This window comes from Opisthocomus hoazin, chromosome 23, assembly GCF_030867145.1.
Source record: "Opisthocomus hoazin isolate bOpiHoa1 chromosome 23, bOpiHoa1.hap1, whole genome shotgun sequence".
Lineage (NCBI taxonomy): Eukaryota > Metazoa > Chordata > Aves > Opisthocomiformes > Opisthocomidae > Opisthocomus > Opisthocomus hoazin.
In genome coordinates this window covers 4,424,474-4,451,045 of record NC_134436.1, presented here as the reverse complement: position 1 = coordinate 4,451,045, position 26,572 = coordinate 4,424,474, and the positions used below count along the sequence as shown (strand labels likewise).

General features: G+C 54.6%; 2 protein-coding genes across 5 annotated transcripts in view; both read right to left on the bottom strand.

Annotated features, from left to right (window-relative positions):
• LOC104338342 (protocadherin gamma-C5-like) overlaps positions 1-26,572 on the bottom strand; it is a 168,859-nt gene that overhangs the window by 97,842 nt on the left and 44,445 nt on the right. The window contains exon 1 of one of the 4 annotated variants that reach the window (XM_075441926.1): positions 16,381-18,840. The exons of 2 other annotated variants lie outside the window; for them this stretch is intronic. In XM_075441926.1, coding sequence (XP_075298041.1) covers positions 16,381-18,825 — 2,445 coding nt within the window. In that variant the 5' untranslated portion in view covers positions 18,826-18,840. Of the gene's footprint in view, positions 1-1,531; positions 3,998-16,380; positions 18,841-26,572 lie in introns of those variants that run through there. One more of the 4 variants, XM_075441925.1, reaches the window with a different exon arrangement.
• LOC142363986 (protocadherin gamma-B5-like) lies at positions 22,142-24,755 on the bottom strand. Its single transcript, XM_075441910.1, has one exon. The coding sequence runs from the start codon at positions 24,623-24,625 to the stop codon at positions 22,142-22,144; it is 2,484 nt and encodes an 827-aa protein (XP_075298025.1). The 5' UTR covers positions 24,626-24,755.

The following is a 26,572-nucleotide window of genomic DNA, read 5'->3' as shown; positions in this document are numbered from 1 at the left end:
TCGGTTTTCTTTTTGCAATCCCATTCTACGCCTTAACTTCTCTAGAAAAGACAACCCTGTAACAGTAAAAAATACCACCCAGAATGGAAGAAGAAATGAGAAATAGCCGCCATTTTGCAGCAGCCTTCCCGAAAAAGGTGGGAGGGCACGCGGCGGAGGAGAAATCTCTAACTTCTCCGTTCATGGAGCCTCATGCACGTTTCCTTTGGAAGTTCAACACCAAACAGCATTAAGCAACGGGGCTTTGTTCAGCTGCCAAACAAAAACCATCGCTTTGGGAAAAAGCAATCAGGAACGAAGCAACAACAACAAGCGTCAACCATGTTTCACCGACCGCGTCCTGTAGAATTAGCAGATCTCTTTGTACACAGGAAGGATCCGACTGCACCGTTACTAACATTTCATACAAATTTCGGAGTCAAAACTTCCCAGCTCAACCCGAACCTGTGACCGCCGATGAACCAAGAAGCGCCTACTGCCTGCTCTGAGTGGAAGGGGCTTACCCCGTTCCTTCTATCATTCGTTCACGGACACACGGACCAGCACTTCCCACCCACACCACTCACTGGGGAAACTCAGGAGACAGAGGACGGAGTTCTAGAAAGCTTCAAGGATCCCATTCTACACAGTGAAGACATGCGGTCACCTTTACTAACGCACATCATTTTGGACAGGACAGAGTTTGCAGGCAATTTTCTTGCCTTGTCGACTGATGCCTTGTGCTGATAGCGATGTATGTAACGTAAATATATTTTTTCTTATTTTAGCATGTAGAATACTGTTAGTCTTAGCCCATTAGTCGAAAAGCATAATGCGTTTATCAACACGCATTGCTGTAGCCGTTGTTCTTGAATGACTTGTATAAAGATAGCAAAAGAAAAGAGGCTGTACTGAGACACAAAACGTAACAATCAGACACACACCCCACACACACAACACACACACACACTCTCACACACACACCCACCCCTGCACAGCCACAGCTATCACGGTGCTTAAATCAATTGTCAGGCACTTTGCCTTTAATACTTCACTTCATACGAAACAAGGTCTAAATGAAGTACTCCACCACCACTGACTGAGACGAGACATTGAAAGGCAATAGAAGGTGGGGTTAATCCACTGGACACGAATCCTCTAAGCCCGTTCAGCTCCTGAGGAGGTGGGGCTGCTCAGGCACCTGCCGTGGAAAGGACAGGGTTTCCAGACAATTTCCTTCCCTTGTCGACGTCCAGCATCAGCAGAGCTCGTTACACCGAAGAGGTTCACCACGCTTGGGCCATTTCATCCAGCACAAGATGAACGGCAAGAGCCTCTCCGCCGAGCCGACACGGCTGACAGCGGATCAGGCAGCACGTGCCGTTTCGCACTGCCTGCTGCCGAAAAAGAAACGTTACGGATTAATTCATCCGTCCCTGGGAACACAGGTCGGCACTAGCCGCCAAAGCAGACACAGGAGGCGCAACAGCCCAGCACCGCCAGCCCGAGGTTAGGAAAGGCGCCGAGAGAAGGACCGCGCGGGCTTACCGACCTGCGGTGCGTCGGGGTGGGTGGGCGGCTCTCCCGGGCCGGGGCTGCTGCTCGGGCTCGGCTTCGCGCAGGGCTCCCCGCCGAGCAGCTCCTCCGCGGGCAGGCTGGGCAGCGGCGGCGGCAGCCAAGCGCCGTCGGCCACGGCGCGGCCCGGCGCCACGCACAGGTTGTAGGAGTAGGGCAAGGTGCCCTCGCAGAAGTCGGCCGGGAAGGCGGCGCCGGCCACCGAGAAGCGCTGCGCGCCCAGGCAGCGCAGGACGGCGGGCGGCCCGGCCCGGCGCATCCGCGCCAGCACGGCCAGCGCCACGCTCAGCAGGAACAGGGCGGAGAGGAGCGCCAGCGCCAGCACCAGATAGAACTGCAGCTCCACCGGCGAGTCGGCGCCCGCCGCCCGCTCGCTCAGCTCCGGCAGCGCCTCCTGCAAGCTCTCGGCCAGCACCACGTGCAGCGTAGCCGTGGCCGACAGCGCCGGCTGCCCATGGTCCTTCACCACGGCCACCAGCCGCTGCTTCGCCGCGTCCCTCTCCGACACGGCCCGCGCCGTGCGCACCTCGCCGCTGTGCAGCCCCACGCGGAACAGCGCCGGCTCCCCCGCCTGCACCAGCTCGTACGACAGCCACGCGTTGCGCCCCGCGTCCGCGTCCACCGCCACCACCTTGGCCACCAGGTACCCGGCCTCGGCCGACCGCGGCACCACCTCGAACGCCGCCGACATCGACCCCGACGCCGCCGCTCCCGGCTCCGCCGCCGGCCACAGCACCCGCGGCGCGTTGTCGTTGCGGTCCAGCACGAAGACGCGCACCGTCGCCGTCGAGCTCCTCGCCGGCGACCCGTCGTCCTGCGCCCGCACCGCCACCGCGAACTCGCGGCACTGCTCGTAGTCGAACGAGCGCTGCGCGTACACCGCGCCGCTCCGCGCCTCCACCGACACGTACGGCGCCGCGCCCGCGCTGCCGCCCGCCAGCCAGTAGCTCACGCGCCCGTTGGCGCCCGCGTCCGCGTCCCGCGCGCGCACGCGCACCACCGGCGCGCCCGCCGCGTTGTTCTCCGCCACGTAGGCGCTGTAGGCGGCCTCCTCGAACACTGGCGCGTTGTCGTTCACGTCCGACACCTCCAGCACCAGCGCCGTGCGGCTCGACAGCGCCGGGCTGCCCCGGTCCCTGGCCACCACCGTCACCCGGTGCTCGGCCGCCTGCTCCCGGTCCAGCGCGCTCGCCGTCACCACCTTGTACGAGCCGCCCGGCGACGACACGATCGACAGCGGCGCCTCGCCCAACAGCTCGCACGACACCTGCCCGTTCTCCCCGGAGTCCGGGTCGTTCACGTGCAGGAGGGCCACCACGGTGCCGGCTGGCGCGTCCTCGGCCACCGGGCTCGACACCGACAACATCGTGATTTCGGGCGCGTTGTCGTTCTCGTCGGTGATGTCTATCTGCACCTTGCAGTGAGCCGTCAGCCTGCCGCCGTCCCTCGCCTCCAGGCCGAAGCTGTATTTGCTCTTCTCCTCGAAATCGAGGGGCCCCACCGTCCTCACCTCGCCGCTGTCGCTGCCGACGCTGAACAACGCGCGGACGCCGTCCGGGACGTTGCCGAACGAGTACGAGACCTGCCCGTTGGTGCCCGCGTCCGCGTCCGTGGCTCGCACCCGCAGCACCAGCGACCCCGCCGGCAGATTCTCCCGCACTCGCGCCTCGTAGACGCTTTTACTGAACACGGGCGCGTTGTCGTTGGCGTCCGTCACGTTGACGCGAACCTGCACAGTCCCGGACCTCACCGGTTCCCCGCCATCCATCGCCGTCAGCACCAGCTGGAAGGAGCTCTGCTTCTCCCGGTCCAGAGCTCGCTCCAGCACTAATTCCGGCTGCTTGCTTCCATCGGGGCTTTCCTTCACAGCCAGAGTGAAGGACGGGTTGCTGCTGAGCTGGTAAGTCAGCACCGAGTTGCTGCCCACGTCTGCGTCTCGAGCCATCTCCAGAGGAAAACGAGCACCGGGCGTAGTCCATTCACCGATCTCGAGGTCGAGAGCAGCCTTGCTGAAGGTCGGTGAATTGTCGTTGACGTCCTGGATGGCCACCTCGACGTGGAAAACGTTGAGCGGGTTCTGCAGCAGCGCCTCGAAGCTGACGGAGCAGGACACCGACTCGCCGCACATCTCCTCCCGGTCCAGCCTCTCGCTCACGTACAGGTTCCCGCTCTCCTCGCTCACAGAGAAGTATTTCAGCTGCCTTTTAGCGGCAGACGCCACCCGCAGCTTGCGTGTCGGCAGCTCCGCCGGGCTCAGCCCCAGGTCCCGCGCCAGCGGCCCCACCAGCGAGCCTCGGCCCAGCTCCTCGGCGATGGCGTAGCGGATCCGCTCCGGCGCCGCCCGGCAGCACAAGCCCAGCACCAACGCGGCCAGCAGCGCTCGCCCGCCTGCTCGCCGCCGGCTCTGCTTCTGCCTGCCCGCCATTGTCGCCAGCGCTCGCCGCGCTCCTTGCTCCCGCCGCTGCCCTCCCTCCCTTCCAGCCGCTCTCCGCAACGAGCGCAGCGGCCGCCGCCTCGGACGCCGCTGCTCCCCGCGCCGCGCCGCCGCTCGCCTCTGCTGCCCGCGCCGCTGCCGCTCTGGCCGGCGCCGGGCGAGCGAGCAGCCTGCGGGGCAGGACGCGGCTGCGGCTGCGGCTGCGGCTCCAGCGCCGCTCCGCGTCGGCCAACAGCGGCACCCGGAGGCGCCGCGACGCCACCGCAGCCGGTGATGGTCGCGCTCACGGGGACCCGGCCTTTTCACCGGGGTTCGGTGCCGGCACTCGGCTTCGGGATCTCTCTTTTATTAGAATGAACCATTTCAGAGACACGACCTTAGCTCTTAGCAGCAACGTTCCTCATTTTAAGGCCATCAGCAGTCTCATACTGAAAGGATTTTACCTGCAGTAGATGTTTAAAGTACCAGTGAATATTGCAAGTAGTCAGAAGGATATCTTCATGACAGAGCCATAAGTAAGGGAAGTCAGCTGCTCTTAATAAAATGGGGACGCAATTCTAAGAGCAAGAACCTTGGAACTATACAAGCAAGTGTCTTGATGCGTCTCCAAAGGCATTTAAAGCTGCGCTATTCTGTCAGGCAATTTTAGGTCATCTCCTTGAGTGATAAGGTGTATCTGGAGTCAATATTCCTGGCAGAGCAATAAATAAAAGGACTCAGCTGCTCCTCATAAAATCAAGGTGGAATTATGAGAGCAAGACACCATATTATACCTACAGAAGACTTTCAGAGCTTGTTAGCACCCTGTTGGTTATTGTCGACTCTGCTCTTCTTACCTGGGAGTAATACCAAGAAGGAAAGATTCATGTTGAAGTAATCATTTAGTAATCAGAAACAGAATGAAGGGAAAGTCATTGCAATCCTTTCATGTCAGGCATATAAAGGCTTTCCATCTTCCCAGTATTTCTTTCTTTTGCTTATAGAAGTCACTGACCTTTGTCCCACAGATGATGCTTCTTGTAGGGAGAAGTACAATCAATGCTAAGATCACAGAATAACCTTTTTTAGTTTGTTCCTGATTCAAAACAGTTCCTTCTTTTGTGTCTCCGTACTCATTCCCACTGTCTTTGTCATTGATGAAGATATTGTTGAGATATATTAAATACAACTGGTCCAAGTATAGACCCTTGGGGGACACCACACATTACTGGTTTCCACTTCGACATTGAGGCATTGACTAGAACTCCCTGGATGTGGCCATCCAGCCAGTTCCTTATCCATCTTAGAGTCCATATCTCTCCAAAGAGTGCCTAGCACGTTTTGGGTGACTGCGTGGGAGACACCCTGCACGTGTTCTCCCACTGACCCCTAGTCTGTTCCTGACATTATCGACGGTGGGAGAGGCCTTGGCACTAGGTCTGATATTAAATTACCACCCAGCCAGATGGAGCACACAAGCCTCTCTATTCTTCCTTCAAGGCCAGTCTCTCACTGATCTTTCACTGACTTCTCACCACGGGTTATCTGACAAGCAAGAACATTGCTTCCAGCTGAATTTTAGACGTGCTGGCAGACACACACAGGCCCACTTTTACCTTTCTCCAACAAGCAAGACAAGAATTTAACTACCATTCACATGGAACAGCAGGCAATAGGAAAGCAAACTGATGAACTCACAGCACGTGTCTTCTCTCTACCAGCACCTCCTCATACACAGCACCCCCAAGGCTCTGAAAGTCTTTGCAGGTTGCATGGTTCTTGTTAATCTTCCAAATTAGCAGACAGACTCCACCCAAAGAATAGCTGCACAGACAACTTCTCCTTACAGTAGATAATTTTTGACTTCTCAGCATATGTATGTGACAAGTAAGGGCATTTCTGCCAGCAGATACAAAGACTCACTTTCAGATCATAGCAATGAGGAAGGCAAGAAGTTAACACATGCAGAAAGACAGGAATCACAACATACTCATCTAGATACCGGCACTCAGAGAAGATAAATAACCCAGTTATTTAGTAGGGAGCGAATAGGCAGTTGGCAAAGTCTTTGTCTTGACAGCTGAACACCTTCAAGGGATGGATGGAAACTGCTCCCCCAGCCCAACAACTATGAGAAATCTTTTACTGTTTTAAACTTTACCAGCCACAATGAGGCCCTGGACCAAGAAAAACTCATAGATGTAAGAATGAGAAACCTGCAGAAGTGAAGGAATCATAGCTTAACATTTCAGATTATGTCAACAGTAGGATGTATGCAAGAAGGGTATCTAGGTGGTAGTAAATTCACAGGAGGCTCAAAGAGATGCTCGCAACAAAGACCATAGCCACAGCTCCTCAAGGTAAATTCTTTGGAAAGCAAAAATCTGAAAACACATGGAACCACAACTATGGGCCTCATATAACAACGACAATAAAATGAACTTGTGCATGTATCTTTCAGAAATTTCCAACTATAACACAGCAAATTCCTGCCTCTGCATTGTACAGACAGGATTCCTCACCGGACCCGAACATCACCCAACAGGCAAACTCACTGTGCAGAAAGACATAAAATGTCTATCAGAAATGTAGTGCACACCACTCTTCTCCTTACAGAGAACAAGAGTCACAACAGGGAAGCATGCAAAGAGATTTCTCTGTCCATACTACTGAAATAAAGAAACAGAAAATGTTCTCGAGTGCATAAGCAAAATACAGATCCAATAAAGAATCAGGCGTCAGAGTATCACCTCAGAGGGACCATCGTTCTACTTCAGCACACTGGGCAACCTGGAAGACAATTCATCTGTTGACAGATTAAATCTGAATGTAAAGTGTATGCCTATGCTCACGAACTACCTTTCATGGGAAATATCATACCACAGGAAAGCAAAGTGATGAACCCACCACTTGGCCAGTTGGAATCTGAGCACTGTGATGTCCAAAACTGAGACTCCATCACCCTCAGTTTATGTAGACCACCACAGAAGCCTGGGAATTACCAGAACACATGCCTTGTCTCCCTCTGTGCCTCCTCACACACAGCACCCCAAAGACTATCCTCAAAATCTTCACAGAGAGCATCGTTGTCATTGACCTTCCAAATGTGCAAATATACTCCATTAAAAGAAATGTTGCACAGATAATTTCTTCTTATCATAGAAAATACTTGACTTCCACCATCTGTATGTGACAAGCAAGAGCTTTCTTCCAGTAACACAGTAAGGAAACATGTCTGTGAAAGTCTTTCTCTTTACAGCTGCAAATATGAACGACATGTATGTGACATTCAGACAAATCATAAAATCACAGAATCATAGATTGGAAAGATCATCAAGTCCAACCATTTGCCCAACAACACCATGCCAACTAAACCATATCCCGAAATGCCACATCTACATGTTTTATAAACACCTCGACGGATGGCAACTGAACCTCCTCCCTGGGCAGCCTATTCCAATGTCTGACCACTCTTTCAGTAAAGAAATTTTTCCTAATATCTCATCTAAACCTCCCCTGACGCAACTTGAGGCCATTGCCTCTCATCATATCGCTAGTTACCTGGTAGAAGAGACCAACACCTGTCTCACTATCACCTGCTTTCAGGTAGTCGTAAAGAGCAATCTGGTCCCCCCTCAGCCTCCTCTTCTCCAGACTAAACAGCCCCAGTTCCCTCAGCCGCTCCTCCTAAGACTTCTTCTCCAGACCCCTCACCAGCCTCGTTGCCCTTCTCTGGACATGCTCCAGCACCTCAATGTCTTTCTTGTAGTGAGGGGCCCAAAACTGGACAGAGTACTCGAGGTGTGGCCTCAGCACTGCCGAGTACAGTGGCACGATCACCTCCCTACTTCTGCTGGCTGCACTGTTCCTGATACAAGCCAGGATGCCGTTGCCTTTCTTGGCCACTTGGGCACACTGCTGGCTCATATTCAGTTGGTTATTGACCAGCACGCCAAGGTCCTTTTTTTACTGGGCAGCTTTCCAGCTACTCCTCCCCAAGCCTGTAGTGTTGCATGGGGTTGTTGTGACCCAAGTGCAGGACCCACCATTTGGCCTTGTTGAAACTCATACCGTTGGCCTCGGCCCATCGATACAGCCTGTCCAGATCCCTCTGCAGAGCCTTCCTACCCTTGAGCAGATCAACACTCCTGCCCAACTTGGTGTCATCTGCAAACTTACTGAGGGAACACTCAGTCTCCTCATCCAGATTGTTGCTGAAGATGTTAAACAAGACCAGAACCAAAACTGAGCCCTGGGGGACACCACTCATCACCAGCTGCCAGCTGGATTGAACTCCATTCACTACCACTCTCTGCGCTCAGCCGTTCAGCCAGTTCTTTATCCAGCAAACAGTACACCCATGCAAAACATGAGCAGCTAGTTTCTCCAGGAAGACACTGTGGGGAACAGTGTCCAAGGCCTTACTAAAGTCCAGGTAGATGACACCTGCAGACTTTTCCTCGTCCACTAGGTGAGTCACCCGGTCATAGAAGGAGATCACGTTGGTGAAGAAGGACCTGCCTTTCATGAACCCATGCTGGCTGGGTCTGATCCCCTGGTTGTCCTTCACATGCCCGGTGAGTGCACTCAGGATGAATCGCTCCATAGTCTTCCCTGGCACCGAGGTCAGGCTGACAGGCCTGTACTTCCCAGGATAGTCCTTCTGGCCGTTCTTGTAGATGGGTATTACACTGGTGATTCTCCAGTCATCTAGGACCTCCCCTGTTAGCCAGGAATGCTGATAGAAGATGGGGATTGGCTTGGCCAGATCCTCTGTCAGTTGCTTCAGCACTCTTGGGTGAATCCCATCTAGCCCCATACACTTCTCAGTGTCCAGCTGGCACAGCAGGTCATTAACTGCTTCCTCCTGGATTATGGGAGGTTTATTCTGCTCTTCTTCCCTATCTTCCAGCACTGGGGGCTGACTTAACGACTGAGGCAAAGAAGGCATTAAGGACCTCAGCCTTTTCCTCATCCTTGCTGGCAATATTCCCCCTCACATCCAGTAAGTGTTGGAGACTCTCCTTGGCCCTCTTTTTGTTGTTGATGTATTTGGAAAAACACTTTTTGTTGTCCTTTACAACAGTGGCCAGCCTGAGTTTTACCTGGGTTTTTGCCTTTCTAATTTCCTCTCTGCATGACCTAACGAGACCCCTGGACTCCTCTTGAGTCACCTGCCCTTTCTTCCATAGGTGGTAGACCCTCCTCTTTTTTCTGAGACCCAGCAAGAGCTGCCTTTTCAGCCAGGCCAGTCGCCTTCCCCACTGGTTCGTCTTGCGGCACATGGAGACCGTGTGCTCCTGTGCCTTTGAGACTCCCTCCTTGAAGAATGTCCAGCCTGCCTCAACGCCTTTGCCCTTCAGCACTCTGTCCCAAGGGACTCTCTCAACCAGCGTCCTGAACAGGCCAAAGTCTGCCCTCCAAAAGTCCATGGTGGTGGTTTTGCTGGCCCCCCTCTTAAGTTCACCTCAAACCGAGAACCCTATCATTTCATCTTCACTAAGCCCAAGACAGCCTCCGCCCAACACATTTCCCACCAGTCCTTCTCTGTTAGTAAACAGCAGGTCTAGCGAGGCATCTCCCCTTGTAGGCTCACTTACCAGCTGTGTCAGGAAGTTATCTTCCGCACACTCCAGGAACCTCCTAGACTGTTCCCTTTCTGCTGTGTTAAAGTCCTCCACGAGAACAAAGGCTAGCAATTATGAGACTTCTGCCAGCCTCTTGTAGACAACTTCATCTACCTCTTCATCCTGGTTGGATGGTCTATAGCAGACACCTAGCAAGATGTCTGCCTTGTTGGCTTTCCCCCTCATCTTTACCCATAAGCTTTCAACCTTGTCATCACAATCGTCGAGCTCTATACAATCGAAGCAGTCCCTAACATACAGTGCTGCACCACTGCCTCTCCTTCCTTGCCTGTCGCTTCTGAAGAGCTTATAGCCATCCATCGCAGCACTCCAGTCATGAGAGTCATCCCACCATATTTCTGTGATGGTCATCAAATCATAGCTGTGTGCTCTACAATGGCTTCCAGATCCTCCTCTTTATTGCCCATGCTACATGCTTAGGTGTAGATGCACTTGAGCTGGGCTGTCGGTCTCACCCCTGACACTGGCATGCCACGCCTGCGCTCATCTCTAGTGAGCTGGGTGATGTCCCATTCCGCCTTCGAACCTAGTTTAAAGCCCTCTCAATGAGCCCTGCCAGCTCATGGGCAAGAATCCTTTCTTCTCTTGGAGACAGCTGGAATCCATCTGTTGCCAGCAGGCCCAGTGCCATGTAAACCTCCCCATGATCAAAGAAACCAAAATTCCACCGATGGCACCAGTCTCTGAGCCACCTGTTAATCAGGTGAGTTTTCCTTCCCCTTTCAGTGTTCTTCCCTACCGCTGATGGGATTGAAGAAAACACCACCTGTGCCCCTGATCCTTCAACCAGCAACCCCAGTGACCTGAAGTCCCTTTTGATGGCCTTGGGACTTCTCTCCGCAATCTCTTCACCGCCAACCTGCATTACCAACAGCGGGTAATAATCAGTGAGCCACCCCAGACCAGGGAACTTCCTAGCAGTATCCCTAACCTGGGCCCCAGGGAGGCAGTAGACTTCCCTGTGGGATGGGTCTGGTTGGCATATTGAGCCCTCTGTTCCCTTCAGAAGGGAGGCACCTATGAAATTACCCTCCTTTTTTTCTTAGCCGGGGCAGTCATAATATGTGGGGCTGACTGACTCATCCTAGGCAACCCCCTGGATGGACCTTTGCCACATCCTCATTTAGCTGGTCCTCACATTCCAGAGCCCCATATCTGTTGCTGAAGGGCAACTAGGGAGGTGAGGGATGCCGGGAGAAGACTCGCTGGCTTCCCCGAGCAGGGACCCATTTCCATTCCCCACTGTCTCTTAGGTCCCCTCTTTCTACTTGGTGGCAAGAGGGTAGGGAGTCCTCTGCTTCTTGTGGAGCTGCCTCTTGCTGCCTTGACCTCAGGGATGGCAGGGTGCAGCTCCACCAGTCAATCTCCCTCTCACATTCCCTAATGTTCTTTAACCTCTGCACTTCCTCTTTCAGCTCTGCCACCAGGCTGAGCAGATCATTTTCCTGATCTCACCGAACACAGCTGTTGTGTCTGCTATCCTCCAGTACAAGCGCCAGGCTCAGGCACTCCCTGCAGCCAGAGGCCTGTAACAGATGTGATCTTCAACACATTACCAGACACAAAAGCCCACCTTTAGCTCACCACAACATTCAAGGCAACAATTTAACACATGCAGAGAGAAAGGGATCACAAAGTAGTATTCTAGATTATGGCTTGCAGGGAAGGTACATATTTCAGGTGTTTAGTAGGGAATGAATACACAGCTGTCTCTTCCCAAAGCTCATTTATCTCATTTGTCAGAAGTACATAATTAAGCTGTTAGTTAAGAATTAACGACAACAGGCAAACACACAGGAAGAACCTCCCAGGTCTTCCAACACAGCTTGACTAACATGTTCTAGTGAAACTTGCTTGAAGATGAAACTCACGATTTTGCGTGATTCTACAAACTAGCATGAATGGGGAAAGGGGAAAAAGTGTCTCTTCTGTCCTTCAACAGCCCCTCATGAATAGCGCCCAGGACTCGACACTCTAAGACTACACAACCTACATGGTATTCTTCAACCCTTGTAATTTACAAGCACTTATCATCTCAGGGCCAGCTGCCCAGACCATTTCTCTTCAACAAGCACCACCATCACATCACGGACTTCATATCTTAGGTTATCTGTACATTCCCCATGACAAGAAGGCAGACACATTTCCCTGCTCACTACACTTCAGAGAAGAAACACCAAGGTTTTAAAAATAAGAGGGGCTGTCATATGGGAGAGACCGGGTCAGGGAACATCTGCACAGGGTCAATCTGCCCCTCCTTACTTCTAACCTTGCACCTTGAATTTCTCCCCTCCCACCCTCGTATGGCTATTGCAGTAGCATGTACTTTAGAATCCGTGCACATTCAGCTCCGTTTTGAATAAGTCAGCCTAGAAAGATGGGCAATCAGGAAAACACATCCCCCGTTCCCTCCAGTAGTACTTCACATGCAGCCACCCACAGACTTCGTCAAGTAGGAAACAACTTTTATGATACTGTTTCATCTTCATAACAGACATTGTCATGGAACCAGCTTCTTCAGATGTGAACATTAAAAGAGGAGGAGTCAGGAAAACACACCTTTCGTGTCTTCCAGTAACTGTTCATGGACTTACTCAAACAGTCACAACTTTTGCACTGTCAGTTCAAGGACTTCCTATAGATGTCTTCACTTCTCTGTATGAAGCAGCAAGACACATCTATGCACACACTACACTTCAGAGAAGAAATATCGAGGTTCTAAAAACAGATCAGCAACTGTCCTCCAGAAGAGAGTGGGTCAGCAAACAGCGTGTGACACACTAGAGGCATGATAAAATCACAAAGTGCTGCTGGAACATGCCTTGCTAAAAAGGTTGTCCCCAACTTTCCTATAGGTTGTCTTTATGTACTGGAAGTCCACACTAAGACCTGCCTGCAGACTTCTCCAGGCTGAGCAACACCAATTCTCTCAGCCTGTCCTCATAGGAGAGGTGCTCCAGATTTAAAATAATTTTTGTGGCCCTCCTCCGGACCTGCTCCAACAGTTGCGTGTCCTTCTTCTGCGGAGGGGTTCAGAGCTGGACGCAGTACTCCATGTGAGGTCTCACGCGGCAAAGCACAGGAGAGCAGAGCGGCAGAATCCCCTCCCTCAACCTGCTGGCCTCGCTTATTTGATGCAGCCCAGGATACGGCTGGCAATCTGGGCTGCAAGCGCACATCGTTGGCTTATGTCCAGCTTTTCATCCACCAGTACCCTCAAGTGCTTTGCAGCAAGGCTGCTCTCAATCCAGTCATCTCACAGTCTGTATTGAAACTGGAGATTGTCCTGACCCAGGTGCAGGACCTTGCACTTGGCCTCATGAGGTTCACACAGGCCCACCTCTCCAGCTCATCCTGAGCTCTTAGGATGACATCCCATCCTTCCGGTGTGTCAGCTGCAGCACTCACCTCGGTATCATCAGGAAACTCGCTAAGGGTGCACTGGATATTGCTATGTCATTGATGAAAATATTAAACTGCACTGGTCCCAGTACAGACACCTGAGGGACACCACTTGCCACCAATTACTTGGGAAGAGGAAGCTCACATGGCATGACAATATAGATGGGCTGAGAACAGGGAAAGGAGAACACATGTCTCTTGTGCCCTTCAACAACTCTGCAAACAGCTCCCACGACCCTTCTCTCTAACTCTGCACAAATTACATGGTGTTCTTTGACTGTCCCAGTTGGCAAGCATATGTCATCGCACGGTCAGCTGCCCAGACCTTTTCTCTTCAACAAGCACCACCATCACACCATGGACTTCACATAGATTGTCTTACATCTCCGTGGGAAGAAGGAAGATGCATTTCTCTGCGCAGTGCACTTCAGAGAAGAAACACCAAGGTTCTAAAGGTAAAAGAGGATCTGTCCTCCAGGAGAGACTGGGTCAGGGAGTATCTGCAAAGGGTCAGTCTCCCTCTCCTTACATCTCACATTGCACCTTCATTTTCTTCCCTCCTACCTTCCTATGCTTCTCAGCATAGCATGTATTTTAGAGTCAAGGCACATCCATCTCTGTTTTGAATAAGTCAGCCTTAAGAGACAGGGAATCAGGAGAACACATCTCCCATTTCCTTCACTAGCCCTCCACGTGCAGCCACACACAGACTTTGCCAAATACTCAACAACTTATCCAGGTTTTATCCATCTTCATAATTGGCACACAGACATCGACACAGGACCAGCTCTTGCCAGCCCGTTCCTCCCACCACTGCACAAACATCAAAGCACAGATGCATACAAAGGCAGTTCGGTGCTCACCATGTTATCATGGAGAATCAGAAAGGCTGAGAAAAGTAGAAACCACCAGCAGCTACGTTATACACAGGGACATTAACGTTCCTTTTATGATCAAGCTGAAACAAAAGTGCTGTTCCGAAGACACCTGACCCTGCAAATCACGCAAGCTTCCATTTAATAATAATCCAATACATCCCTACAGAAGAGCTAACAGTGATAAGGAGAAAAGATGTGCAAAAATTTCCAACAGACAACTTTTCCTTACCATGGAAAATATTTGACTTCTGACCACATGTGTGGGACAAGGAAGAGCCTTTTTTCCAGTCACATTTGAAGGAAACAATCTATGAAATTATTTGGCACATAGGGTAGGTACATATTTCAGGTATTTAGTAGGAAATGCATAAACAGTTGGCTCGTCCCAAAGCTCCCCTTATGGTGCTTGGCATAACTACATGATTAAGTTGTTAGTTAACATTGATAACAACCTGCAAACACACAGGAAGAACATCCCAAGTCTCCCAATACAGCTGGAGTAACAAGTGTTCTAGCCCTACTTGTTTGGGAAGATGAAACTCACATTGCATGATACTACAGATGGGTGTGGAACAGGGAAAGGTGATACCATACATCTTCCGTCCTTCAAGAGTCCCTCATGAACAGCTCTCAGGACTCTCCTCTCCAACCCTTCAGCCTGCATGATTTTCTTTGACCCTCATAATCAACTTGTATCGTGTTCTTCAACCCTCATAATTTACAAGCACGCATCACCACAGGGCCAATAGCTGAGATCATTTCTCTTCAACATGCACCACCACCACACCACGGACTTCACATACATTTCTTTATAACTCCATATCAAGAAGGAAGACACTTATCTCTGCTCACTAGTCTTGTGGGAAGAAATATTGAAGGAACAAAATTAAAAGGGGAGAACTCCTCCAGGAGAAATTGGCTCAGGGAACGTGTGCAGAGGGGGACTATTCCCCCTTCTTCATCTCTCCCCGCACCTCCCACTTCTCCTGTCCTGCCCTCCTATGGCTCTTGTCATAGCATGTATTTTCAAGGCAAGGCACATCCAGCTCCCTTTTAAGTAAGTCAGCCTAAAGAGACGTGGAATCAGGAAAACACAGGTCCCGTTTCCTTCACAGACGTTGTCAAATAGTCAACAGCTTTTATAATACTCTTCATAACACACTTCATAACAGGCAGGCAGACACCATCATGCGACCACCTCATGTCCAGCCCATTCCTACACCCGCTGCACAAAAATCAAACCACGGACGGATACGAAGATATTTTGTTGCGCAACACGTTATCATGGAGAAACAGAAAGGCAGTGAGAAGTAGAAACGACTGGCATCTAAGTTGCACACGGGGCCATTAATATTCCGTTTCTGATCCTACTCAAACAAATCTGCTGTCGGGAAGACAACAGACCCTGCTAATCACGTAAACTTCCATTTGATAATAAAGCAATACATCTGCTCAGAAAAGCTAATAGTGACAAGGAAGACCGGTATTACGCATGTCGGGGTAAAACAAGTAACGACCTGGCACATAAAAAACCACCATCAGAACAAGAGGTATGAGCACAGGGAGTCTCTGCACATGAAGCTAAGCCTTGCCTTCCCTGCAAAGACACATCGTATCAACAGCTTAACTAGCAGATTAACAAATAATTAACAACAATAAAGCAGTGTAATATTATTCATTAATTCTATTCCTGAAGTCCCAAAAGATGGTTCAGTCAATGATGAATGACCAGTAATGGAGGAAAAAAGGCAGGCCACTTCCAAGACAGTCTTACTTTCTTTTAAAATGTTTTTCATCTGTCTTTTAGTAAATATACTCCAGTTTGAAGTCTAGGCCTGTGCACTAATTGACAATTACAGGTCTATCAAATCCAAAGGTTAAGTCACGAAGCCAAGCAGTGGAAAAAAACTCAATGGGATATCAGGGGAAATTTTCATCATGTAATACGAATCCATTCATAGAACTTGGAGTGTCATTAAGTGGGAACGAATAGTTCCTTTGTTGAAGGCCATTTCCAAGTAACCTGGGACTTCAGAGATACTGCTTTTTGGCCTACGAGTTTGCCCAATTCTACTAGCGTTTGAGAGGAGATGCACGGGGTGATAACGAAATTGTAAGAAATTCTAAGAACTGGGTACTAGTGATGCCCGAGCAAGCCGAGCAAGAAGTACTTCAACAATTGCAAGGAAGTGCCAGAGGAAAAACTAGAGGCTGAAAGTTCCTTGTGCGGTTACACATGCAACGGAACGTTCCAAACTTAGAGAAAGCTGAGTATGATGAGCTCTGCACAGCGGGTATAGAACACGGCACATAAAACACACACAGCAGACCCAGAACGCGTTCAGGAGGTGACATACACGAGCTGGCCATCATCATAAAACACAAACTTCAAGACTGTAAACCGTGCTCTTTTAAACGCCTGTGGCTACTCTTAAGAATGCTAAGCACCGCATACACGAAAGCAGGTTGAAAAAAACTAACGTACCTGGAAGGAAGCTTGGTCACAATTGTCGGCACTGTGATCTCCCGTAGGGACGAGATCACCCGAAGCCTGAGCGGGCGGCCGGGCCGGGAGGGTGTCGCAGCAGCTGCCGCCCGACAAGCGGAGCTGGCTCTTGCGCGAGTCGGCGGTGAGCGACACCTCGTGCGAGTAGGAGTGCAGGAAGGCGCGGACGCCGTCGATGCCCACGAACTGCGAGGCCGGGACGCCGCGCAAGGCTCCGCTGCCGGCCGCCGGCAGCTGCGAGCGGCGCCAGCGCCGCAGGCGCAGCGCCAGCAGCAGCAGCAGGAAGGCGAGGAAGAGGCAGGACACGGCCGCCACGGCCAGCACCAGCCACCGCGTCAGGCCGCCGGCCGGCTCGCCCGGCGCTGCCGCCGCGCTGCCCAGCTCCGACAGCAGCTCGGCCACGCTCTCGGCCAGCACCACCGTCAGCGTGGCAGTGGCCGACAGCGCCGGCCGCCCGTGGTCCTTCACCACCACCACCAGGCTCTGCCGCGCCGCGTCGTGGGCCAGCGGCACGCGCGCCGTGCGCACCTCGCCGCTGTGCAGCCCCACGCGGAACAGCCCCGGCTCCGTCGCCTTGGCCAGCTCGTACGACAGCCACGCGTTCTGCCCCGCGTCCGCGTCCACCGCCACCACCTTGGCCACCAGCGCCCCGGGCTCCGCCGAGCGCGCCGCCAGCTCCACGCCCGCCCAGCCCCAGCCCCAGCCCGAGCCCGAGCCCTGCGCCGGCGGCGGGTACAGCACCTGCGGCGCGTTGTCGTTCTCGTCCACGATCACGAGCCGCACCGACACGTTGCTGCTCAGCGCCGGCGCGCCGCCGTCCTCCGCCCGCACCCACAGCCCCACCTCGCGCACCTCCTCGTAGTCGAACGAGCGCAGCGCGTACAGCGCGCCCGTCTCCGCCTGCACCGACACGTACGACGAGAGCGGCGCGCCCCGCACCCGCCCCTCCCACAGCCGGTACCGCACGCGCGCGTTCTGCCCCCAGTCCGCGTCCGCCGCCCGCACCGTCAGCACCAGCGCGCCCGCCGCGTTGTTCTCGGGCAGCCGGGCGCTGTAGCTCGCCTCCGCGAACACCGGCGCGTTGTCGTTCACGTCCAGCACCCGCAGCGCCAGCACCGCGCTGCTCCACAGCGCCGGCGACCCGCCGTCCGCCGCCCGCACCGTCACGTTGTACTCCGACACCTCCTCCCGGTCCAGCTCCCTCGCCGTCACCACGCTGTAGTAGCTGCCCTGCGAGCTCCGCAGGCGGAACGGGACGCCCCCGTCCAACGAGCACCGCACCTCGCCGTTCGCCCCCGAGTCCCGGTCCTGCACGTGCAGCAGGGCCACCACCGTCCCCGACGGGGCGTCCTCCGAGATCTCCTTCAGCGCAGACCGCACCGAAATCTCGGGCGCGTTGTCGTTGATGTCTGTGACGGTGATCGTGACTTTAGCAGTGTTGAAAAGCTCTCCTCCGTCCCTTGCCTGCACCTCCAGTTCGTAGGAGTCAGCTTCCTCGAAGTCAAGGCTCCGCACCAGGGTGATCAATCCCATTTCAGAGTCCAGATGGAATATCTCCAATGCGATTTCCGTCGCTTTCTTCAAGGAGTATTTCACGTGCCCGTATAGTCCCTCGTCGGCGTCGGTGGCCGTGAGGGTGACGAGGACGGAGCCCACGGGCACGTCCTCCGGCACACGCACCGTGTACTCCGCCTGGCTGAACACGGGCGCGTTGTCGTTCGCGTCCAGCACCGCCACGCGGATCCGCGCCGTGCCCGTCCGTGACGGCTCGCCGCCGTCACGCGCTCTCAGCACCAGCTCGTGAAACGCCGCCTCCTCCCGGTCCAGCGCCTTCGCCAGCACCAGCTCGGGACGCCGATCGCCGCCGGGGCCCGCCTGCACGGCCAGCGAGAAGTGCTCGTCGCCGCTCAGCTCGTAGCTCTGCAGCGAATTCGGTCCCACGTCCGGGTCGTGAGCCTCGGCCAGAGGAAACCGGGACCCCGTCGCTGTCGTCTCGCCCATTCTCTCCTTCAGCTCAACTTCCTTGAAGGTGGGTGCGTTGTCGTTAATGTCCTTGATTTCCACTTCTATTTCGTGAAACTTCATTTCCCCCTCCACTATCACCTCACAGCGCAGAACGCATTTCTCCAGCAGCCGGCACAGCTGCTCTCTGTCTATCCTCTCCGCCGTCACTAAATGTCCCGTCTTCCCGTGCAGAGCGAAATACTGCGTCCTACCTTCGGACACAACGCGGACGCCGCGATCGCGGAGCGCCGGCAGCTGCAGCCCCAGGTCCTTGGCCACGTCGCCCACGAACGAGCCCTTCGGCATCTCCTCGGGAACCGAGTAGCGCAGCTGCCCCCACGCCGCCTCCCACGCCGCCACCAGGACGCACCACAGCAGGGCTCGCTCCCGCCGGCCCCGCCGCCTCTCCGCCGCGCACATCGCCGCCGCGGCCCCGCCGGCCCCGCAACACCACCGGCAGCAGCTCCCCGCCAGCGCCCGGCGAGACGGCTCCGGGTGCGGCTCCGGCTCCCGCTGTCGCTCCGGCCCCGGCCCCGGCTCGCCGCTGCCGGCCCCTCCGCCTCGCTGCAGCCCGGCTCCGCACCGCGGGGACGCTCGCACACCGCCCGACCGCCGAGCCAGCCAGCCAGCGAGCGAGCCGGGCCGCAGCGGGCGGGGCTGCCTGCAGCGCTCCGGCCTTCCTCTCGCTCCTCCTCGGTCAACAGCGGCGCCCGCAGCCTCCTCCCGGCACTGCAGGCACCGAGCGCTGCCGAGAGCTGCCCGCCCTGCCTTGCCCACGCACAGCTCGCGCCCACGCCACACTCGCCACGGAGACCTCGGTACCGGCCTGGCGTTCGTTTACTCCAGCCGAGGTCTTCCTGCGATATATTTAAAGTTAAATGTGACCTGCGTTTCAATTTAAAGCTCTTCTTTTATCCCGGCGATATATGTAAAGTTAAAGGTGTTGATACCCATCAGTGTCCTGCAGCTTATTACGAATTGCACAGCAGGTTTTAGCTGTCGTGCTTCAATGACTTTTCCCTCGCCTTTTCTCAAAATCAACACAGAGTTATGCAGCAAGGGAACCTCTCAGCAGCAGTCGAAACGCTGAGTTCCCGACTCCAGCAGTACAGGGGCTGCCCTTCACTCTTCACTTTGTTACTATTCGTCTGCACATCGGAGGCTGCCCCGAATCAGCCTCCATTTCTCCAGCAATCACTTCGGAGTTTCTTCTTCACCCTTACACGCTACAGGCCCTGCTTACAGGTAGGGCTTCGCGCTCCATTCTAGCGTAACGCAGCAATGGGCAGTGATGCACATGCACTCTCTGTTTAGGGAAACTTTACAAAAATAACCCAACTAGCATATAGTGCACCCTTAGCATTAAGCGCTGCCTACTAGAACAAAGCTCAAATACGGGGGTGGGGTGCGGTGGGGGGTGTGTGGGGGAAATAGAAAGAAGAGAGAAGTTGAGAAAAAGTGATTTTGGTTTTTAGGTTCCGTGCTATGCCTGTTTAGAAAAGACAGATGAGGAACGGTAAAAAAGAGGGAATCAGCACCCAGGATGGAACACATTATCAGACATCACTGCACAAAGCAAACAAAGAAATACAGCTCCCCAAAAACTAACCCATCCCACTAATGCTGCCATTTCTGCAGCAGCCTTCCACCAAATGATGGCAGGGCACGGGGCAGGGCACTAATGTTCGTAAGGGAGGAACTGATGCCTGAGTAAGCGAGTCTCAATGGATCCCTGAAAGCCAGAGGAAAAGGACTTAAGCCCCGCTTGGCCTCCTTCCCTTCCCCGACCCCCATTGCTGTTGCAGCTGAGAAAGGAGGGAGAAGGTGCCGGTGATATCAAACAAGTTAAAAAGAGGACAGCAAGAGAACAAAAGGAACTGATAAGGACTAGCACGGTAGCCTTAAAGAGACACACATGTAATTAAAAGGTACTTAAATGGGTGTAAAACAAAACAAAACCACTGATCAAAGGAAAACTACTTGAACTGTGAGTGAACTATCCTAATTAGCATACTAAAAAAACCGCCCTCGAGTAGTGAAAGTCCGCTGCCAAAAAAAGCCCTTTCTCCATAGAACATGTGCAGCAAATAGGAAGGATACTGGGACTTTAAGTAGAAACAAGAGATATAAGGACCAAAGGGAAAGAGGGTGATTTAGCATAACTGGAAAAGTATTGGTAACTATTGCTTGAAACGTGTGAATATTTACCGCCTGTTAGCCAAAGTGTGCTAGCTTTGTGAAGTTACAACCTCGCACATATCTTTGCGCAGAGTGAAATGAAACTCCAAACGTTCATCAGAGCAAACCCTTGAAGTTAAACGCTATCCATCAGGACAAACTTTGTTTACTCAAATCATGCAAAACAAGGAATAGGAAAAGAAGACAGGCTCTGAAATATAAAGCACGGTTTAGTTTTTTTTGGATTTGTTGTTGTTGTTTTTCTTGGATTTTTTTCTCCGAATTCCCATTCTACGCCTTCAGCTCTGTAGAAAACACAGATCTGGAATATTAGAAAACAACCACCTAGGACTGAACAAAAAATGAGAAATAGTTGCACAGAGAACAACAAGCGTTCACCGACCCAGTCCTGTAGAATTACCGGATCTCATCTTAGTCAGGAAGGATCCGCCTGCACCGTTACTAACATTTCATACAAATTTCGGAGTCAAAACTTCCCAGCTCAACCCGAACCTGTGACCGCCGATGAACCAAGAAGCGCCTACTGCCTGCTCTGAGTGGAAGGGGCTTACCCCCTTCCTTCTATCATTCGTTCACGGACACACGGACCAGCACTTCCCACCCACACCACTCACTGGGGAAACTCAGGAGACAGAGGACGGAGTTCTAGAAAGCTCCAAGGATCCCATTCTACACAGTGAAGACATGCGGTCACCTTTACTAACGCACATCATTTTGGACAGGACAGAGTTTGCAGGCAATTTTCTTGCCTTGTCGACTGATGCCTTGTGCTGATAGCGATGTATGTAACGTAAATATATTTTTTCTTATTTTAGCATGTAGAATACTGTTAGTCTTAGCCCATTAGTCGAAAAGCATAATGCGTTTATCAACACGCATTGCTGTAGCCGTTGTTCTTGAATGACTTGTATAAAGATAGCAAAAGAAAAGAGGCTGTACTGAGACACAAAACGTAACAATCAGACACACACCCCACACACACAACACACACACACACTCTCACACACACACCCACCCCTGCACAGCCACAGCTATCACGGTGCTTAAATCAATTGTCAGGCACTTTGCCTTTAATACTTCACTTCATACGAAACAAGGTCTAAATGAAGTACTCCACCACCACTGACTGAGACGAGACATTGAAAGGCAATAGAAGGTGGGGTTAATCCACTGGACACGAATCCTCTAAGCCCGTTCAGCTCCTGAGGAGGTGGGGCTGCTCAGGCACCTGCCGTGGAAAGGACAGGGTTTCCAGACAATTTCCTTCCCTTGTCGACGTCCAGCATCAGCAGAGCTCGTTACACCGAAGAGGTTCACCACGCTTGGGCCATTTCATCCAGCACAAGATGAACGGCAAGAGCCTCTCCGCCGAGCCGACACGGCTGACAGCGGATCAGGCAGCACGTGCCGTTTCGCACTGCCTGCTGCCGAAAAAGAAACGTTACGGATTAATTCATCCGTCCCTGGGAACACAGGTCGGCACTAGCCGCCAAAGCAGACACAGGAGGCGCAACAGCCCAGCACCGCCAGCCCGAGGTTAGGAAAGGCGCCGAGAGAAGGACCGCGCGGGCTTACCGACCTGCGGTGCGTCGGGGTGGGTGGGCGGCTCTCCCGGGCCGGGGCTGCTGCTCGGGCTCGGCTTCGCGCAGGGCTCCCCGCCGAGCAGCTCCTCCGCGGGCAGGCTGGGCAGCGGCGGCGGCAGCCAAGCGCCGTCGGCCACGGCGCGGCCCGGCGCCACGCACAGGTTGTAGGAGTAGGGCAAGGTGCCCTCGCAGAAGTCGGCCGGGAAGGCGGCGCCGGCCACCGAGAAGCGCTGCGCGCCCAGGCAGCGCAGGACGGCGGGCGGCCCGGCCCGGCGCATCCGCGCCAGCACGGCCAGCGCCACGCTCAGCAGGAACAGGGCGGAGAGGAGCGCCAGCGCCAGCACCAGGTAGAACTGCAGCTCCGCCGGCGAGTCGGCGCCCGCCGCCCGCTCGCTCAGCTCCGGCAGCGCCTCCTGCAAGCTCTCGGCCAGCACCACGTGCAGCGTGGCCGTGGCCGACAGCGCCGGCTGCCCGTGGTCCTTCACCACGGCCACCAGCCGCTGCTTCGCCGCGTCCCTCTCCGACACGGCCCGCGCCGTGCGCACCTCGCCGCTGTGCAGCCCCACGCGGAACAGCGCCGGCTCCGCCGCCTGCACCAGCTCGTACGACAGCCACGCGTTGCGCCCCGCGTCCGCGTCCACCGCCACCACCTTGGCCACCAGGTACCCGGCCTCGGCCGACCGCGGCACCACCTCGAACGCCGCCGGCACCGACTCCGCCCCCGCCGCCCCCGCCGCCGGCCACAGCACCCGCGGCGCGTTGTCGTTGCGGTCCAGCACGAAGACGCGCACCGTCGCCGTCGAGCTCCGCGCCGGCGACCCGCCGTCCTGCGCCCGCACCGCCACCGCGAACTCGCGGCACTGCTCGTAGTCGAACGAGCGCTGCGCGTACACCGCGCCGCTCCGCGCCTCCACCGACACGTACGGCGCCGCGCCCGCGCTGCCGCCCGCCAGCCAGTAGCTCACGCGCCCGTTGGCGCCCGCGTCCGCGTCCCGCGCGCGCACGCGCACCACCGGCGCGCCCGCCGCGTTGTTCTCCGCCACGTAGGCCCTGTAGGCGGCTTCCTCGAACACCGGCGCGTTGTCGTTCACGTCCGACACCTCCAGCACCAGCGCCGTGCGGCTCGACAGCGCCGGGCTGCCCCGGTCCCTGGCCACCACCGTCACCCGGTGCTCGGCCGCCTGCTCCCGGTCCAGCGCGCTCGCCGTCACCACCTTGTACGAGCCGCCCGGCGACGACACGATCGACAGCGGCGCCTCGCCCAACAGCTCGCACGACACCTGCCCGTTCTCCCCGGAGTCCGGGTCGTTCACGTGCAGGAGGGCCACCACGGTGCCGGCTGGCGCGTCCTCGGCCACCGGGCTCGACACCGACAACATCGTGATTTCGGGCGCGTTGTCGTTCTCGTCGGTGATGTCTATCTGCACCTTGCAGTGAGCCGTCAGCCTGCCGCCGTCCCTCGCCTCCAGGCCGAAGCTGTATTTGTTCTTCTCCTCGAAATCGAGGGGCCGCACCGTCCTCACCTCGCCGCTGTCGCTGCCGACGCTGAACAACGCGCGGACGCCGTCCGGGACGTTGCCGAACGAGTACGAGACCTGCCCGTTGGTGCCCGCGTCCGCGTCCGTGGCTCGCACCCGCAACACCAGCGACCCCGCCGGCAGATTCTCCCGCACTCGCGCCACGTAGACGCTTTTACTGAACACGGGCGCGTTGTCGTTGGCGTCCGTCACGTTGACGCGAACCTGCACAGTCCCGGACCTCACCGGCTCCCCGCCATCCATCGCCGTCAGCACCAGCTGGAAGGAGCTCTGCTTCTCCCGGTCCAGAGCTCGCTCCAGCACTAATTCCGGCTGCTTGCTTCCATCGGGGCTTTCCTTCACAGCCAGAGTGAAGGACGGGTTGCTGCTGAGCTGGTAAGTCAGCAGCGAGTTGCTGCCCACGTCTGCGTCTCGAGCCATCTCCAGAGGAAAATGAGCACCGGGCGTAGTCAACTCTGTGATCTCGAGGTCGAGAGCAGCCTTGCTGAAGGTCGGTGAATTGTCGTTGACGTCCTGGATGGCCACCTCGACGTGGAAAACGTTGAGCGGGTTCTGCAGCAGCGCCTCGAAGCTGACGGAGCAGGACACCGACTCGCCGCACATCTCCTCCCGGTCCAGCCTCTCGCTCACGTACAGGTTCCCGCTCTCCTCGCTCACCGTGAAGTATTTCAGCTGCCTTTTAGCGGCAGACGCCACCCGCAGCTTGCGTGTCGGCAGCTCCGCCGGGCTCAGCCCCAGGTCCCGCGCCAGCGGCCCCACCAGCGAGCCTCGGCCCAGCTCCTCGGCGATGGCGTAGCGGATCCGCTCCGGCGCCGCCCGGCAGCACAAGCCCAGCACCAACGCGGCCAGCAGCGCTCGCCCGCCTGCTCGCCGCCGGCTCTGCCTCTGCCTGCCCGCCATTGTCGCCAGCGCTCGCCGCGCTCCTCGCTCCCGCCGCTGCCCTCCCTCCCTTCCAGCCGCTCTCCGCAACGAGCGCAGCGGCCGCCGCCTCGGACGCTGCTGCTCCCCGCGCCGCGCCGCCGCTCGCCTCTGCTGCCCGCGCCGCTGCCGCTCTGGCCGGCGCCGGGCGAGCGAGCAGCCTGCGGGGCAGGACGCGGCTGCGGCTGCGGCTTGGGCTCCAGCGCCGCTCCGCGTCGGCCAACAGCGGCACCCGGAGGCGCCGCGACGCCACCGCAGCCGGTGATGGTCGCGCTCGCGGGGGCCCGGCCTTTTCACCGGGGTTCGGTGCCGGCACTCGGCTTCGGGATCTCTCTTTTATTAGAATGAACCATTTCAGAGACACGACCTTAGCTCTTAGCAGCAACGTTCCTCATTTTAAGGCCATCAGCAGTCTCGTACTGAAAGGATTTTACCTGCAGTAGATGTTTAAAGTACCAGTGAATATTGCAAGTAGTCAGAAGGATATCTTCATGACAGAGCCATAAGTAAGGGAACTCAGCTGCTCTTAATAAAATGGGGACGCAATTCTAAGAGCAAGAACCTTGGAACTATACAAGCAAGTGTCTTGATGCGTCTCCAAAGGCATTTAAAGCTGCGCTATTCTGTCAGGCAATTTTAGGTCATCTCCTTGAGTGATAAGGTGTATCTGGAGTCAATATTCCTGGCAGAGCAATAAATAAAAGGACTCAGCTGCTCCTCATAAAATCAAGGTGGAATTATGAGAGCAAGACACCATATTATACCTACAGAAGACTTTCAGAGCTTGTTAGCACCCTGTTGGTTATTGTCGACTCTGCTCTTCTTACCTGGGAGTAATACCAAGAAGGAAAGATTCATGTTGAAGTAATCATTTAGTAATCAGAAACAGAATGAAGGGAAAGTCATTGCAATCCTTTCATGTCAGGCATATAAAGGCTTTCCATCTTCCCAGTATTTCTTTCTTTTGCTCATAGAAGTCACTGACCTTTGTCTCACAGATGATGCTTCTTGTAGGGAGAAGTACAATCAATGCTAAGATCACAGAATAACCTTTTTTAGTTTGTTGCTGATTCAAAACAGTTCCTTCTTTTGTGTCTCCGTACTCATTCCCACTGTCTTTGTCATTGATGAAGATATTGTTGAGATATATTAAATACAACTGGTCCAAGTACGGACCCTTGGGGGACACCACACATTACTGGTTTCCACTTCGACATTGAGGCATTGACTAGAACTCCCTGGATGTGGCCATCCAGCCAGTTCCTTATCCATCTTAGAGTCCATATCTCTCCAAAGAGTGCCTAGCACGTTTTGGGTGACTGCGTGGGAGACACCCTGCACGTGTTCTCCCACTGACCCCTAGTCTGTTCCTGACATTATCGACGGTGGGAGAGGCCTTGGCACTAGGTCTGATATTAAATTACCACCCAGCCAGATGGAGCACACAAGCCTCTCTATTCTTCCTTCAAGGCCAGTCTCTCACTGATCTTTCACTGACTTCTCACCACGGGTTATCTGACAAGCAAGAACATTGCTTCCAGCTGAATTTTAGACGTGCTGGCAGACACACACAGGCCCACTTTTACCTTTCTCCAACAAGCAAGACAAGAATTTAACTACCATTCACATGGAACAGCAGGCAATAGGAAAGCAAACTGATGAACTCACAGCACGTGTCTTCTCTCTACCAGCACCTCCTCATACACAGCACCCCCAAGGCTCTGAAAGTCTTTGCAGGTTGCATGGTTCTTGTTAATCTTCCAAATTAGCAGACAGACTCCACCCAAAGAATAGTTGCACAGACAACTTCTCCTTACAGTAGATAATTTTTGACTTCTCAGCATATGTATGTGACAAGTAAGGGCATTTCTGCCAGCAGATACAAAGACTCACTTTCAGATCATAGCAATGAGGAAGGCAAGAAGTTAA

What these genes read in the sequence shown, in the direction of transcription:
- LOC142363986 (XM_075441910.1), bottom strand. Translation starts at nt 24,625, where the DNA reads ATGGCGGGCAGGCAGAGGCAGAGCCGGCGGCGAGCAGGCGGGCGAGCG.